Source organism: Rana temporaria, chromosome 3 (genome assembly GCF_905171775.1).
Source record: "Rana temporaria chromosome 3, aRanTem1.1, whole genome shotgun sequence".
Lineage (NCBI taxonomy): Eukaryota > Metazoa > Chordata > Amphibia > Anura > Ranidae > Rana > Rana temporaria.
In genome coordinates this window covers 43,593,166-43,610,013 of record NC_053491.1, presented here as the reverse complement: position 1 = coordinate 43,610,013, position 16,848 = coordinate 43,593,166, and the positions used below count along the sequence as shown (strand labels likewise).

Sequence of the window (16,848 nt, the reverse complement as noted above, 5' to 3'; positions counted from 1 at the left end):
CAACATGACCATTTATCTATGTAAACACTAGAAGAATCTCTTGACTGGTGTATCAGTTCTTCCATGCTGGCAATGTGATTAACCCTGTGGATCCAGTCGGGAATTGTAGGTGGTGTAGTTTGTTTCCATTTAATTGGGATACATAATCTCGCCGCGTTAATTAGGTGCAAAACTATGGTATTCTTATAGGTGGAATGTGAGAGGCTAGAAAGGTGCAACAAAAATTGTTCTGGAGTAAAATCCGGTTCATAGGTAGTAATTTGTGTTATTAATCTATGGATTTCTTTCCAGAAATGGGTTAAAGCGGAGCATTTCCACCAAATGTGTAACAAAGTACCAGGTGCACTATTGCATCTCCAACACAGCGGGGATGTTTCTGGACTGAATTTATGAATAATTGACGGGGTTCTATACCATCTCGAGTAAATTTTATACCCATTTTCCTGAGTCAAAACGTTTAACGTGCCCTTGTGTATACGTCTGAAAATAGTTGACCAGTCTTCAGATGTTATTGATATCTGAAGATCCTCTTCCCATTTGAGGTTTGTGAAATCTGCTTGGAGGTCAATGGATGAATTAAGAAGGGTGTGTAAAAGAGATATTAGGTGTTTCTGAGGGAAACCACTCAAACAGACGGATTCAAACAGCGTTTTGGGTCTAAACCATCCAGTCACAGGATCTAATTTCTTGAGAAAATCAGAAATTCTATTAAAGTATAAATCGGATATATTGCATCCAGGATTGGTGGATTTAAAGGATTCATAACAAATGGGAGCACGGTCTTTGAAGAAGTCCGCCGCCCTGTATTTCATTGTGGAAGAGGTGTCAGAAGGAGTCGAGCCAGTGTTAGGGAGAGGAATTTCGAGGCTATGGGTTATAGGAGTGATTGGTCCATATATTGAGGACAAATCCATAGCTTTGCACAGATGTCTAAAGATTTTCAGGGAAGTTCCCGTTACAGGATGTGATTTGATGCACCTAGGGATTTTTTTAGGAATGGTCCATGGTAAGTGGCTTATAGGTACATTTGAAAGGCAAGAAATTTCTTCTAAGTAAATCCAATCCTTCAAATTAACATGCACATGCCAATCTACTATCCTGGACAAGTGACTGGCCCAATAATATTTGCGTAAGTCCGGGACTCCAATGCCTCCCATTAGTTTTGGCGTGGTTAATTTATCCCATTTAATTCGTGGCTGTTTCCCCCCCCAAATAAAGTTTAGGCAAATCCGTCTAAATGACTTGAAAAAAGAACCTGGAACGGTTATGGGGAGAGTCTGGAATAGATATAGAAACCTAGGTAAAATATTCATTTTCAGTATGTTCGCACGACCGAACCATGAAAACATACCTTTGTCCCATTTCAATAAATCTGATCTGACTGTATTCAATAATGGTAAGAAGTTAGCCTTGTATAAGTTATTAATATCCGGAGAAATATTAATGCCCAAGTAAGATAGTTCCTCGTCCACCCAAATAAAAGGGAAGTTCTGTTTACACAGTGCCATCTCGTCATTGGGCAGTGAGATATTAAGTGCTCTTGATTTAGCCAAATTGATTTTAAAGTTAGATATAAAAGTAAACATTGAAAAATCTTTTAGTAGGTTGGGGAGAGTAATTATGGGTTTTGACAGAAAAAGCAGCACATCGTCGGCAAATGCAGCTAGTTTGTATTGTTTATCTTTAATACTTATTCCCACTATATCCTTGTTGGATCGAATTCTACAAAGAAAAGGTTCTAGTATTAAAATAAAAATAATTGGCGATAATGGGCATCCCTGACGTGTCCCATTTGACACAGAGAAAGCCTCCGACAGACATCCATTAACCTTGATCCTTGCCCTTGGGGATGAATAAAGAAGTTTTATGAACTGCAACATGCGATCTCCAAAGCCTAAAAACCCCAAAGTTGCGTGCATGTAATCCCAAGCAATCCTGTCGAAGGCTTTCTCTGCGTCAAGGGAGAGCATGAACCCAGGAAGCTGCGTTTCTAAAAGCCAGTTTTGAATACATAGGGCTTTGGTGGTATTGTCCCTAGCCTCCCTCCCCGGAGTAAAGCCCACTTGATCCAATGAAATCAAATCTTTTAAAAGGGGTAAGATGCGGTTCGCTAAAATTTTTGCGTATAACTTGATATCCACATTTAGGAGTGAAATTGGCCTGTAATTGGATACTAGGTTACTATCTTTATTAGGTTTGGGAATGAGCACTATATGAGCTTCTAGTAGGTCTTGAAAGGTCGACCATTGAGCAGGGGGAGAATTGAACGCCGATACAAAATTAGGAATTATGACGTCACTAAAGGTTTTGTAATAGTTGACAGGAAACCCGTCAGGACCCGGACTTTTACCTACGTTAAGTTGATCAAGAGCAACAAGGGCTTCGGATACTTCCAATGGTTTATCCAAATCCTTGGCTACTTCCGGACAAATAGGATTAGGGCAATAGGATGCAAGAAATTCCGCAATCATTTCAGTTCTCGATTTTGATTTGTTAGCTGGATCCATAGAATTTAGATTATACAGATCCGAGTAGTAAATCTGGAATTGCTTGGTGATATCAGAGGTACTCGTGAGTTTCTTTCCCTTTTTATCCATTATAGAGTGAATATTATCAAATTTCCTTTTTGATGTATTCAGTGAGTTGGCTAAGAGCCTACCGGTCTTATTGCCATATTCATAGAAGAATTTCTGTGAATATACATTATTTCTTTTTATTTTTTTTTCCAATATCTCAAGCAATTCCTTCCTGGTGTTAGTCAGTTCCTCGAGTATATCCGAATTAAGGGACTGTTTATGACTTCTTTCCAAAGTCTCAATTCTATCGGTGAGGTTTTTAATATGTACCCTCCTGTCTTTATTACGTTTTGCCATTAATGAAATAAACTCCCCTCTAATTACACATTTATGGGCCAGCCAAGTAGTCGAGTGATGCACATCAGGTGTAGAATTTTCCTTAAAGTACAATGAAAGCAAAGAATTTATTTTTTGAACCACTCCTTTGTCAGTGAGTAATGAAGTATCCAGTCTCCAAGTTTTTCGTGGAGCAGGTTTGTCCTCCATCGTCAAACTTATAGAGATGGGATTGTGATCCGATAAAACCATGGGCTCTATAGATGTGTCGATTAGGGATTCCAGGTCTCCCTGGGAAATAAAAAAGTAGTCCAACCTTGAATAGCAGTTGTGCGGCGGGGAATAGTAAGTGTAGTCTTTTGTAGAAGGATTTAAAGTGCGCCATGAGTCATGCAATGATAGACGGTGCATCAATTTTTTGACTAGATTCAGTGTTTTATATGGTGTTTTGGAAGAGCCTGATGACGTGTCTAGAAGGGGATTGAGAGCTATATTGAAATCCCCACCCAGTATAACCATGCCATCAGCAAAAGATTCAAGGGATTCTAATACATCTTTAAAAAATGGGGCGTGAAGTCTATTAGGGGCGTAAATATTACCTAAAGTTATTTGTTTGTTATATAGTGTGCCCTTTATAAATATGTATCTGCCTTCCGTATCCAATTTAGTATCCAAAACTTGGAATGGACAGTATTTTGATATTAAAATGGAAACACCTCTGCTCTTGGAATTCGGGTTAGTTGCATGAAACATATGGGGGAATCTTTTGTCTGTAAATGCTGGGAAGTTGTCAGTCTTAAAATGTGTTTCTTGTACAAATATTATATCGGATCTAGTTTTTTTGAGTAGTAATAATAGTTTCGACCTCTTTTCCGGTACATTAAGGCCTTTTATGTTAATAGAATATAGTCTGACTTTTCGTGCCGGAACAACCTTATTGCCAGTAGTAGAAGACATATCTCTCGTCAAAGGGATATGCGGCAGGAAAGACCAAACGTAAGGGGATCAGTCAAAGGACCAAGGGGAAGGATGGAATGGGAAGTGAGCAAACAGATCTCACTCCCCTGAAAAAAAAAAAAAAAAAAAAGGGGAGGGATCTATAGAGGGGGTATCTAATAAAAAAGAAGAACAGTACTATCAAAAACCTTCCTACAGGAGGAATTGATAGAAAATGAAGTGTAGCAATATTCTCTTGCCCTTTTCTCACAGGGAGAAGTAGACAGAGACAATTGCTATCCGGGGGTGGAATAAGGCCAATCACAAAACTAGCAACCAAAACTCCACAGCCATCCACCGCCACAGAAGTGTTTAATGTAAAATGTGTGCGCATAAGGCGGAGTAAATACTAACCTTGAACTTAAATCAACAGTAAGAATTCATAACTAGTATATTAAATCATTGCTTAGGAAATCCTTTCACACACCGACAATCCAATTTTTATGTCGATCTGGAAATAATTTATGAGATCCCAGCAAGGAATACAAAATCCAATACCTTAACCGTGTTCTAGTAAATAATAAATAGGTTCATTAGTTAAACTCAAAATTCAGAAATGATCAAAAATGTATCATATAAATTATGACTATTAGATCTAAGAATCCCAGATAAACAGAATAGAAATATAGTCAGAAAGAAGGTCCCTACACACCACTCCATATTTGAAGATATTTCAGAAAAAAGATGAACAAAGAGAGAGGGGGTGAGAGCATTAAATATGACAGGGGGAGACCAAGAAAATCATGACATTAAATCAATATTCCTTTCTTGATCTTCTTGCTTTCGGTGACGTCGCAGATCGTGGAGTAGTGTTCGCATCAGCTGATGATGAAGCTCTGCCATCGTTTGACTGGGATCGACGTCTCCGGAATCTTGAATGAGTCGTCTCCATGGAGTCCTCCTTAGCAACTTCCTTGGTGGGGCTCCCTATACGGAAATCGGCGTACCAATCTGGCAGATCCAATAGTTTTATGCCCATCGATTTGCAGAAAGCTTGGAGTTCTTCAGGAACTCTTAGTATTGCCGTGTGTCCCTGATTACTAGCCTGCAAACCGAATGGAAATTTCCATTTGTATGTAATCCCCTTGTCACGCAGCTTCTCTAACAGGGGTCGCACATCTCTCCTGTTTTGCAGTGTTATGGGGGATAAGTCTTGATAAAAGGAGATAGGGTGACCCTCAAAAGCAAAGTTTGACCTGAGCTTCGCATTTCTAAGAATGCCTTCCTTAAGCTGGAAGTCGTCTACATGGCAAATTACATCTCTAGGCGGATCTGTTGTTCTGCCCCTTGGACGAAGCGCTCTATGTATACGTTCCATGTGAACAGAAGTGAGTGGAGGGCGACCCAGTAAATTGTTAAAAATTTCCGTAACCACAGGGGAAAGCTGGTCTATATCCACTGTCTCGGGCAGACCCCTTATTCTCACATTATGCCTCCTGCTTCTGTTTTCCAAATCCTCTAAATGGCGATTCATATCTCTTAGGCGCATTGTATTGGCATCTGTTTTGCTATTAACATGACGCAGTGCCTTTCCCTGTTGCGCAGTAACTTTCTCCACCTCCTGTACTCGCGCTGTAACTGCGCGTATTTCCAGGGTTAAGTCCGCAATGGCAGCTGTGAGGGTAGATTTAATATCTGCAGACACTGAGAGAAGATCATTAAGGCTGGGGGATTGTGATAGAAGAATGGCTGTATTTGCCCCATTTCCATCATGTACGGGGACCGGGATAATACCGGTAGATTGTGTTCCAATGATCCCCATAGGGATGCTTTGAGGGTTAGCCATTGCGGGTCTGGGTACCAAAGTTCAGATTCCAAAATCACCGCCAAAAATCCTGAATTGAAAGTCGGGATTGGTATTATTCTGATCACCGGGGATCAGGGATTTTAGCTATATGAGTCGGCACGGTCAATCCTCTTACCGGAGCAAATATATTCCGCTTTAATTCTGCGGCGGTGGGAGCTCTCCGTTCAAGCTGCCATCTCCGATCACGGCCAGGCCACGCCCCTCGTTTTTTTTTTCTTAAGAAAAGAAAAACCATCAACAATTTTTGTTGCCTGTAACTCTTTACATACAGCCACGAATATGTCCATGCTTGGCTTGTAAATTTATAATAGCCAAGAAAACTCAGGACTGGGAGAGAAACTATAAACAAGAAGGACTGTGTTTTGTACAAACATAGCGATGGCAGAAAAAAGACAAAAATATCCATAAAATCTGCCCAATATATATATACACATACACACAGGGCCGATTCGCCCTATAGGCTCACTATGCAAGCCGCGAAGGGCCCCGCAAAGCTGCGAAGGGCCCCCCAAATTACTAGAGGCCCCGCCTGGTGAGAAGTCATTTTCGCCCCCTCACCCCGCTTCTCAAATCGCTGGCTGCATGGGAGAAGAGGTAAGAAGTCAGCACCCCCTGCTTCTCAATTTAATGTAAGATGTCATTTCCAACAGCAGAACACCCCCTCCCCCCGCTTCTCAACTTTCTTTAATGTGACATGTCACTGTCGTCAGCGCCCCCCGCTTCTCATTTTTAATGTGCCATGACCCAGGGAGGTCAGGATCGGCACTGCATACACATATATACATACACACACTGTAGACATACACATTGCTTGCATAGCTCCCAACTGTGTTTCCCAGTGCCAAAACTTTTCAACCAATTTATAAATTGCTGCATTTGTAAATGTCAAGACTTAGTATAAAAGAAATAGCAGTGCTAAAAAAAAAAAAAAAAAAAGCACTTTTTTTTTTGCATAATTCTCTTTTAAGGGGGTGTGTCCTGTGCCTACATACTTTTGCTGATAGGTGTCCTTTGTTCCCATCTCAAAAAGTTGTGAGGTGTGTGCTTGTCCCCAAATTTGAATCCACCTACAGTTGACTGTCTCACTACCTCTGCTGGAAGCATCAACTATTTCTTTTGGTAAAATAATACTTTCTGGGGCAGATTCACGTACATTTGCATGGGCGCAGCATATGTGAGATACGCTACGCCGCTGTAACTTACTTTACAAATCTTTGAATCCAGAAAGAATTTGCGCCGCAAGTTACGGCGGCGTAGTGTATCTCTCGCGGCGTAAGGGCGCGGAATTCAAATGCGGCGAGTAGGGGGCGCGTTTCATTTAAATGAAGCGCGTCCCCGCGCCGAACGAACTGCGCATGCCCCGTCCGTCAAAACTCCCAGGGTGCATTACTCCAAATGACGTTGCATGGACGTCATTGGTTTTGACGTGAACGTAAATGGCGTCCAGCCCCATTCACGGACGACTTACGCAAACAAAATAACATTTTTAAAATTTGACGCGGGAACGACGGCCATACTTAACATTGCGTACGCCACCAGATAGCAGCTTTAACTATACGCCGAAAAAAGGCGAACGGAAACGACGTAAAAGAATGCGACAGCCGCTCGTACGTTCGTGGATCGTCGGAAATAGCTAATTTGCATACTCAACGAGGATTACGACGGGAACGCCACCTAGCGGACGCAGAAGAATTGCATCTAAGATCCGAAGGCGTACGCCTGTCGGATCGAACCCAGATGCCGTCGTATCTTGTTTTGAGGATTCAAAACAACGATACAACACGGGAATTTTGAAAGTACGCCGGCGTATCACTAGATACGCCAGCGCACTTTCTTTGTGGATCTGCCCCTCTAAGATAAGTTTTAGACTTGCCTCCAATTAATTTGAGGTCATGTCCCCTGTTCCTGATCTCAGCTTCATATTGAAAATCCTGCCCTCCTGAACCTTATTCGCCTCCTTAAAAGCTTTAACGATGTCTCTACTTTCCCTTCTTTCCTTCAGACATAATAATTTTTACAATAATTTTGTAAAAAGAAGACAAAATTGCAGTACTTACAGCTCCAGGTCTTGGCTCAGGAACAGAGTGGGTGTAGGTACTCCATTGCTGGGAATCCCGATTGACTTCCTTATAGAGGCCACTGAAAGCCTTCTGTACATCGTGCATAGAGAAGGCACACACAGCCGAGCTGCCCACACCTCCATTGTTCCTGGAGAGAAAAGATTCCTTTAAAGACCAAATCCAATGCACTCTAATGAGCTGTCAGCTTCAAAACAGACTTGCATTTTAAAGATGCTACAGGCCTACGGAATGTTCCTAATTTAAGCAATCTGCCTTTAATTCCATTAAATGTCAGTAACCCTCTATATACGTGGTCAGACATACACGCTGTGAGAACACAAAATTTGGACAAAAAGGGGCCATTACAGAATAAAAGACAGAAGTCTAGACAACAATATTGGAATCTAATAAACAAGCAAAAGAAACATTGCGGGTTGTCAAGTCTCAGCAAGGGACCTGCGAAGACAAAGACAACAAGTCCTCACACGGCAAGAATACAAATCACATTCTGCTTACCACTGAGAGGTAAAGACCCCATAGAAGATGGTATTGGCCCAATGGTCGTCTCCTGGAGTGAGCACAAACATATCCTGAAGCACATTGAAAGGGAAGTTATCCCCGGGACGAGTGCACAGGAGCTGAGCCTTCAGGAACGTGGTCCACTTCCTCTGCAATACACGCTCTCCACCCAGATCACCCTATGGGGGAAAAATAGCACTTTCAGCATTTTACTTTTCCTCTTTTTAACAATATATATATATATACCGCATATACTCGAGTATAAGCCAAGTTTTTCAGCAATTTTTTTGGTGCTGAAAATGCCCCCCTCGGCTTAGACTCGAGTCACTTTTTTGCACCTGATCTCCCGGAATTTGGGGACCCGGTACCGGACATTCGTAGGTCCCCTGGACCCCAAATGTGGCCCCACTCTTCCTCTATAAGTGTGCTAAGTTTGTTGTCCGGGGCACCTACGACTGGGGAGCACCGATTTTTCAAAGCCGGGCACCCCTTCCATAGACTTCCATGTTCAACAGTAATTTCTCTGGTGACTTTGGGGACCCGGTACCTGACACACATGTAGCCCCACTCTTCCTCTACAAGTGTGAAAAGTTTGTTGTCTGGGGGACCTACGGCCGGGGAGCACCAATTTTTCAAATCTGGGCACCCCTTCCATAGACTCCCATGTTTAACATCAGTCTAGTCATGGACACAGTGAGGCAGGGGCACAGCAAGGCATGGACACAGTGAGACATGGGCACAGTGATGCATGGACACAGTGAGGCATGGGCACAGTGACGCTTGGGCACATTGAGGCATGGGCACAGTAATGCATGAGCACAGTGAGACCAGGGCAGAGTGAGGCATGGGCACAGTGAGGCATGGGCACAGTGAGGCATGGGCACAGTGAGGCATGGACACAGTGAGGCATGGGCACAGTGAGGCATGGGCACAGTGAGACATGGGCACAGTGAGACATGGGCACAGTGAGACATGGGCACAGTGAGGCATGGACACAGTGAGGCATGGGCACAGTGAGGCATGGGCACAGTGAGACATGGGCACAGTGAGGCATGGGCACAGCGAGGCATGGACACAGTGAGGCATGGGCACAGTGAGGCATGCACATGGACACAGTGAGGCATGCAAATGGACACAGTGAGGCACGCAGATGGACACCCTTATTTGAGTCAATACGTTTTCCCAGTTTTTTGTGGTAAAATTAGGTGCCTCGGCTTATACTCAAGTATATACGATATATATTATATATATATATATATATATATATATATATATATATATATACACACAGTATATATTCATATTGCCATTCCAATCTTCCATTGGTAAGAACACAAATTCATTATAATACCTACATGCATGTCCACATCAAACTTCTTAATAAAAAAAGAAGACACTGCTTCAGTGTATTTCTGGAGTACAATCTGTTATGAAAGTCCATAGCCACCTACCCATCGCGTTCAAACAGGGGGACCTGAGAGAGAAGTGTTCTGCAGTAACCTGTGGTATTTTCCCCTAAATTCGACTTAATTAATTTATGAAAGGGATGTTCAACTTTCTTAATATGGTAGGCCTCAAGTGCAGCCCTCAACATCACCAAAGGGCCACACATGAAATGCAGTGATTATTCAATGTCTAAAACAGCATGCACAATTGGGTATATATATTATCAAAGACTATGGGCATGATACAAGAGATGGTCAGAGACTGGGGAGATGCTACGCCTACAAGACATGGTGAGAGACTGTGGATGTGATGTATGAGATGGTCAGAGGCTGCAGACATGAGACAGGATATGGTCAGAGACTGCAGACATGGTACAAGAGATGGTCAGAGACTGCAGACATGAGACAGGAGATAGTCAGAGACAGCAGACATAATACCAGAGATTGTCAGAGACTATGGACATGATACAAGAGATGGTCAGAGACTGCAGACATAATGCCAGCGATTGTCAGAGACTGCGGACATGATACAAGAGATGGTCAGAGACTGCAGACATGATACAAGAGATGGTTCAGAGACTGCAGACATGAGTCAGGATATGGTCAGAGACTGCAGACATGGTACAAGAGATGGCCAGAGACTGTGGATGTGATGCAAGAAATGGTCAGTGACTGCAGACATAATATCAGAGATTATCAGAGACTGCAGACACGATACAAGAGATGGTCAGAAATTGCATACATGATACCAGAGATTGTCAGAGACTGCAGATATGGTACAAGAGATGGCCAGAGACTGCAGACATGATACCAGAAATTGTCAGAGACTGCAGACATGGTACAAGAGATGGTCAGAGACTAAGGACGTGATACCAGAGATGGCAGACATGGTACAAAATATGGTCAGAGACTGCAGACATGACACAAGAGATGGTGAGAGACAGTGGACATACTGTAATAGACTATCAGAGACTGTGAACCTGCAATATAAGTTGTTGGAGACTGGGGACATATTACATGAGACTGCTAGAAATCTCTGTTATAACAGGGCAATAGGAAAACAGGACAGGGGCCGCCGAGGGCCACACAAAAATGCCCAAGTGCCACAGGTAGGGCCAGGGGCGGACTGACCATTGAGTCACTCGGACACTGCCCGAGGGCCCCATGCCACTAGGGGGCCCCATCAGGGTTGCCAAGCTCAGTAAAACCAGGGACAGTGTGTAAAAATCTGTGTTTTTTTTTACATCTGTCCCTGATATGTCCGAAACTGACATGCTTTTGATGAGAAAATCCAGAGATTTTAGCTGCCTCGCCTCTGCACTGCCTCCTGGCGTGGTGGCCATCTGTAAGCCCGGGGGGCCCCATAATCTTCTATTGCCCGGGGGCCCCGTGAGTTGTCAGTCCGCCCCTGGGTAGGGCACCAGTGGTCTATGCACTACAAACCTATACAAGCCAAGTTCTGATTGGCTGTAGATTACTGGAGACCTTTTTTTCTCTTTGCAGAACATAATTAAAGAAACCAATTCATGTTGTATCTGGATGTTGCACCAGAAAAGTCTTACATAACATGTACTTCAAAGGCAGATTTAATGAAGGAAGCTTCAAACCACCAAAAAAAAAAAAAACAGTAAAAAGCAGCAAGTAAAAAGATGGATATCGTATCCTCACCTTGCACACTCGGGCAATCCGTGAAACAAGGGGGTTTTCAAAAAAATTAAGCTCTTTTCCTGTCTCCGTGAAAAAGAAATATATCTTATCATCATCCCCCACAGCATTTCCTTCGGGAAGACTCTCTTGTATATGAGCTGAACCAACAAAAGCTGGATCTGTTAATGACAAAGCAATGGCTAATGAGTTTAATAGCAGGTCCTTGGCACAGTTAATCATAGTAGCAACACAAACACACATCCCAGTCTGAATAATAGTCCAGCAATGCTCTTATTTACATACCAGATACAAGCCATCACGCATAATCACACAACCCTCACCATGCTTTACTTAGTGCAAATTACAACAATTCAGCACAATTATCTTTGAATGGAATAAAATGCCTTTTCCTTCTGGACGCTGTAAATTAACCAGTTAATAAGCCAAATTCTAGATAATAACACCAGCAATACGCTGCTTGAGCTACAGGAAACCTCAAATGGATTCAGCTTAGCAGCCAAGTATCTGTAGCTCTGGAAAAGTTGCGGATACTTCAAAGATGGTCTCTACTGTATGGATATCATACGCCATGACATTCCGCCCAAATACATTCTTATCAAAGGAGCAAATCAAAGGCTAACCTTGGAGCCAGTTCAAGGAGTTCTCCGTCTTCAGAATAATTTTGCTGTCTTGGCTCTTGTATATGCTGGGCTCGTTCCCTTGGAAGTTATTGACGGTGCCACCATACATGTCCCCATCTGGTAGTCAAGAGAGAAGGACAGAATGATAAGTACGAACCCAAAAACAGGCTTTTCAAAAAAAGATCGCCTACCAACCATATTTACGTTCAACTTTTAGAACAAGGGGCCTGATTCTTGTAGTTTTCCCGTGGCGGGTAGCGTAAGCCATTTACACTACGCCGCCCCAACTTACAGGAGCAAGTGCTGTATTCCCCAAGCACTTGCTCCGTAGTTTGGGGCGGCGTAGTGTAATTGGCCCGGCGTATCCCCGCGTAATTCCAAGGGGGCGGCTTGTATTTAAATTAACCGCGCCCCCGTTTCGATCGAACTGCGCATGCGCCGGGCTAAAAATAGCCCAGTGCGCATGCTCCAGTTCTCGGCGGAAAACGTCAATGACGCCGACGCGTGCGTCATTGACGTAAAGTCGTATTCAAGAACGACTTAGTAAAACGACGTACCCGACGGGAAAAGACGACGCGGACCCGACGCCATACTTAGCATACGTGGGACTGGCATAAGGTTACCCCTCATATAGCAGGGGTAACCTTACGCTTACGCAAACGACGTTAGCGACAGTTAAGCGACGCGATTTCGTTCGGGAATCGGCGTATCAGGCTCATTTGCATAAACAAATGAGACCTGAACGTAAACGCCACCTAGCGGCCGGCGGCGAATTACATTTAGGATCCGACAGTGTAAGTGACTTACACTAGTCGAATCCTAGCCTAAATCCGGCGTATCTTGTTTTGTGAATACAAAATAATGATACGCCGGCGGGAAATTCGATTTACGCCAGTGTATCAGTAGGTACACCGGCGTAACTTGTTTGAGAATATGGCCCAAGGAAAGATCATTTCTAATTGGTTGCCTTCAAATGGATCTCTAGTAAAATGTATAAGACCCTAACAGGAGCTACTTACCGACCATGATGGCTGATGACTTGTATTCGGGATCAAAAGGGCATCGTCCCTTTCCATCTTCTGTGATTATCTTCCCACCGGAGTCCCTTTCCAAGGTGAAATCACTGATTTTCTAGAAGAAAAAGAACAGAGAGATGTTGATTCCTCCATAGTACTGGTCAGGGCCATCTTTAAAGTGGAGTTCCACCCATTTTTTTATGTTTGTCTGTGCTGCATGCTCTAATCTCATAGTGTTCAGAATGGACAATTTTTATTTAATTTGTTGCTTGTAAATACCTTTATTTTGTAGTCCTTCATTACTTCCTCCTCCTTATTTGCCTAGGCTATTTGCAAGGGTTTCTGGGATAGGCATCATGTTACCCAGTAGTCCTTGCAAACCTGACTGAAACCTATTGCATTGCTTGTGCACTGAGCATGTGCAAAGCTGAAATCCAGGAAGTCATACAGTCTGGCTTTATGATGCCCACACTTAAGATGGCCGCGGTCTATTTCTAGATTATAAACTATCTAAATGCTGTAACAACCTAACAAAACGGACCTTAGTTTACAGACTAACTTTACTAGAATACATTAAGCTTGTGTATTACAGGGGTATTTATATTTAAAAAGTGAAATTGTGGGTGGAACTCCCCTTTAAGGCAGGGCAAAAGGGGCAGCTGCCAACTATGCCAGTTTAAATTCCCTTGTCCCTTGAAGTTTTAGTCCTGTGCCTTATAAAGAAACGGCACGGGGAGCCGTTTCTGCACAACGCATGCATCGATAACATCGGCACAAAACACAGTAAATATCTCTTAACCCCCTGGCGGTATTCCCGAGTCTGGCTCTGAGTTAAATTTTTGTGCTGCGATTGGTAACCCTGAGCCAGACTCGGGCTCGCCTCGCAGCATCCACAGGCAGTGTTTACTTACCTTGTCCCTGGATCCAGCGATGACACCGCGCTGTGTGAGCGAGCGGGACCTCGCTCGATTCACACAGTGCCTCTGTGTGCCGCCGATCTCCGTTCCCTGCGACGTTACGACGCACGGGGGCGGGGAACGGTGCCAAATCCAAAAAAGTAAACAAACACCTTACATACAGTATACTGTAATCTTATAGATTACAGTACTGTATGTAAAAAATACACCCCCCCCCTTGTCCCTAGTGGTCTGCCCAGTGTCCTACATGTTCTTTTATATAATAAAAACTGTTCTTTCTGCCTGCAAACTGTAGATTGTCCATAGCAACCAAAAAGTGTCCCTTTATGTCAAAAATGGTTTTAGAGCAGCTAGAAAACAGCGATAATAAATTATAATCACTTGCAGAATTGTGCGATAGCGATTTGTGGGGAAATTCGTCATAAAAAAATAAAAGTAATGACAGCGACAATTCTGCAACTGAGCAAATTTCAGTGATTTTGAGTTGATTACATTATTGAATAATTTTTATTATTATTATATTATTATTTGTTATAATTATTTATAATTATTTATTATATTATAACTTATAATTTTGTTTTTAAAAAAATTTCATACCCGGGATGCCTACTAGACTCTTGTTTGGTCAGATTTAAGTGAGTTATTCCTAAGAATTACAGGCCTACAGTATAAAATGCCAAATTTCCTTGCAAATAATGGTACCGCTTTCAGCACCTAAAATCTGAAATAATCATACCGCCAGGGAGGTTAAACAGTGGACGTTTAGGAGATATTTACAGTACCTATAGGTACGCCTTTTTCTAGGCTTACCTTTAGGTACAACTTCCACAGAGAGGTTTACAACCTCTTTATGTACACTTGTTACATTTATATCTATAGATATTGTTTTCTAATGTATATTTTTGGTTTGCAATGAATACCCTGTACAATAAAGTATAAAGTCTCCCGAAGACGCCATATTCTGGTGAAACATGTTGAGCAAATATCGTTGCACAGTATACTTTGAGCACATTAGTTTCTCACTTTTGTGAGAAAGAAAAATCCTTTTCAAGAATATTGTAATATCTTTTTTTATTTTTGGAATAAAATGTGTTATCCTTTAACATATGCCATATTGTAGTATCTTGATTCAGACACCTTAAAAGTCCCTGCTCCTAATCCTCCTATGTATTTGGAGACCCCTGGTCTAAAGTAAAAAAAATGACTTCAGGTCTGATTCATACCCTTTCTTCTGCCACCATATGAAATAATTGTTATAACCCCAAATACCCATTTTCTGGATGCCCAGGCAGTGAGTGAGTGAGTGAGAGACTTGTAAAGCGCAGAACATGCGAACTGAATCGCCTCTGGGCGCTGTATCCATTTCATGGGTAAGGAACCCCTTGACCTCAGAAGAGATGGGTTTTAATCTTTCTCCTGAAGGCCAAGTGGTCCGACTCCAGTCGGATGGTGGTTGGTAGTGCATTCCACAGGCGAGGTCCCTGGACTGCAAATCTTCGATCTCCTTTGGACTTGTATTTGGCCTTGGGTATCTGGAGGAGGTTTTGATTGGTGGATCGCAGAATGCGATTGGGGTTATGGGCTTTTATTTTTTCGCATAGATATTGGGGGGCGTTTCCTTGAATACACTTATGCATTAGGCAGAGTGCCTTGAAAGTGATTCTGTCTTTTACTGGCAACCAATGAAGGGATCTCAGTGAAGGTGAGATTGATTCCCATGGTTTTTTCCAGTCACTAGTCGAGCGGCCGTATTTTGAACGACTTGCAGACGAGTGATTTGGTATTTGGGGAGTCCTAGATAGAGGGCATTTGCGTAGTCGAGTCTGGAATTGATGATTGTTCCCACCACGACTGCAATGTCCTCTTTCGGGATAAAGGGCGTGAGTCTGCGTAGTAGGCGCAGCAGATGGTGGGATCCGCTGACTACTGACCCTATTTGTGCATCCATTATCATGTAGGTATCGAAAATGACTCCGAGACTTTTGACTTTGGTGCTAGGGGTGATAGTTTTACCCAGAATGGGCGGGGGAGTCCATGTTGACGCGGGGTGATTTTTCCGGTTAGCGTGAAACCCTGCCCCTGCCAAATACAGAACGACCACGGCGGCAGATGTGAAATTGTCAGTGAGGCAGCAACTAGTTGACCCTGGAGAGGGAGGTCTGTTATTTCTTTATAAGAAAGAGGAGCTGTTGATCTATAGCAATTTTTGTACCATAGATCCCCTTTTATCCTTCAAATAAATTGTGGCGATTTTTCATATTGAGTGACGAGAGTAAAGGTTGCATTTCACATCTACCATGTAAAGTGATGAATTGCAATACTTTCATTCTATTCTGATAAATATATGTTCAAAAGGGCACAGGCAATACTCAGAGCCACCAGAATACCATCGAAATAACGCTGATGGAAGGCATTGTCATTTCTAGATTCTTTGATCATAGAACTTACTTGAGATGTGTATCATATACATGGAATAATGGATGGCTATATATCCACAAGTCAGGCTCTTTGTACAGATGTGAGTGTCAATGTAATGTTTCCCTGTAGCGGGGACTCTTCTAATTGGTTTCATTGCGGGAAGCAATGAGCCGGGCAGAATGTGTTTATGTGTGCCTGTTTACAATGATTACACATTTGCATGGGCACCCTTGGGCATCGGTGCATCTGTGCATAATCAACTTTTAGCGTGATTCCGGAGCAGTTGGCATGTGTATAAATATTGATATAGTTAATAATGTTCAGGTAAGCAGATGCCTTTTCAACTGCTTTTCGCAGATGCTAATTAACCCATTTAAAGCAAGTTTTCTGGTGATGAAATTGTTAAAAGGCCTTGCAAATGACAGTCAGCTTACAGTTATGTGTTAAGAGATAGTGTGGCATGGTCAGAGTCAGGGTCGGAGTTAGGGTCGGGGTTGGGGTTAGGGTTAGGGTTGGGGTTGGGGTTAGGG

At 42.8% G+C, this 16,848-nt stretch overlaps 1 protein-coding gene across 1 annotated transcript in view; it reads right to left on the bottom strand.

The window, feature by feature from the left end:
• The window catches only part of SEMA4B (semaphorin 4B), a 117,077-nt gene that overhangs the window by 11,160 nt on the left and 89,069 nt on the right, over positions 1-16,848 (bottom strand). Inside the window, exons 5-9 of the mRNA XM_040342462.1 lie at positions 12,987-13,098; positions 11,968-12,084; positions 11,348-11,505; positions 8,232-8,413; positions 7,713-7,863 (exon numbers count right to left, since the gene is read on the bottom strand). Coding sequence (XP_040198396.1) covers positions 7,713-7,863; positions 8,232-8,413; positions 11,348-11,505; positions 11,968-12,084; positions 12,987-13,098 — 720 coding nt within the window. The remainder of the gene's footprint in view (positions 1-7,712; positions 7,864-8,231; positions 8,414-11,347; positions 11,506-11,967; positions 12,085-12,986; positions 13,099-16,848) is intronic.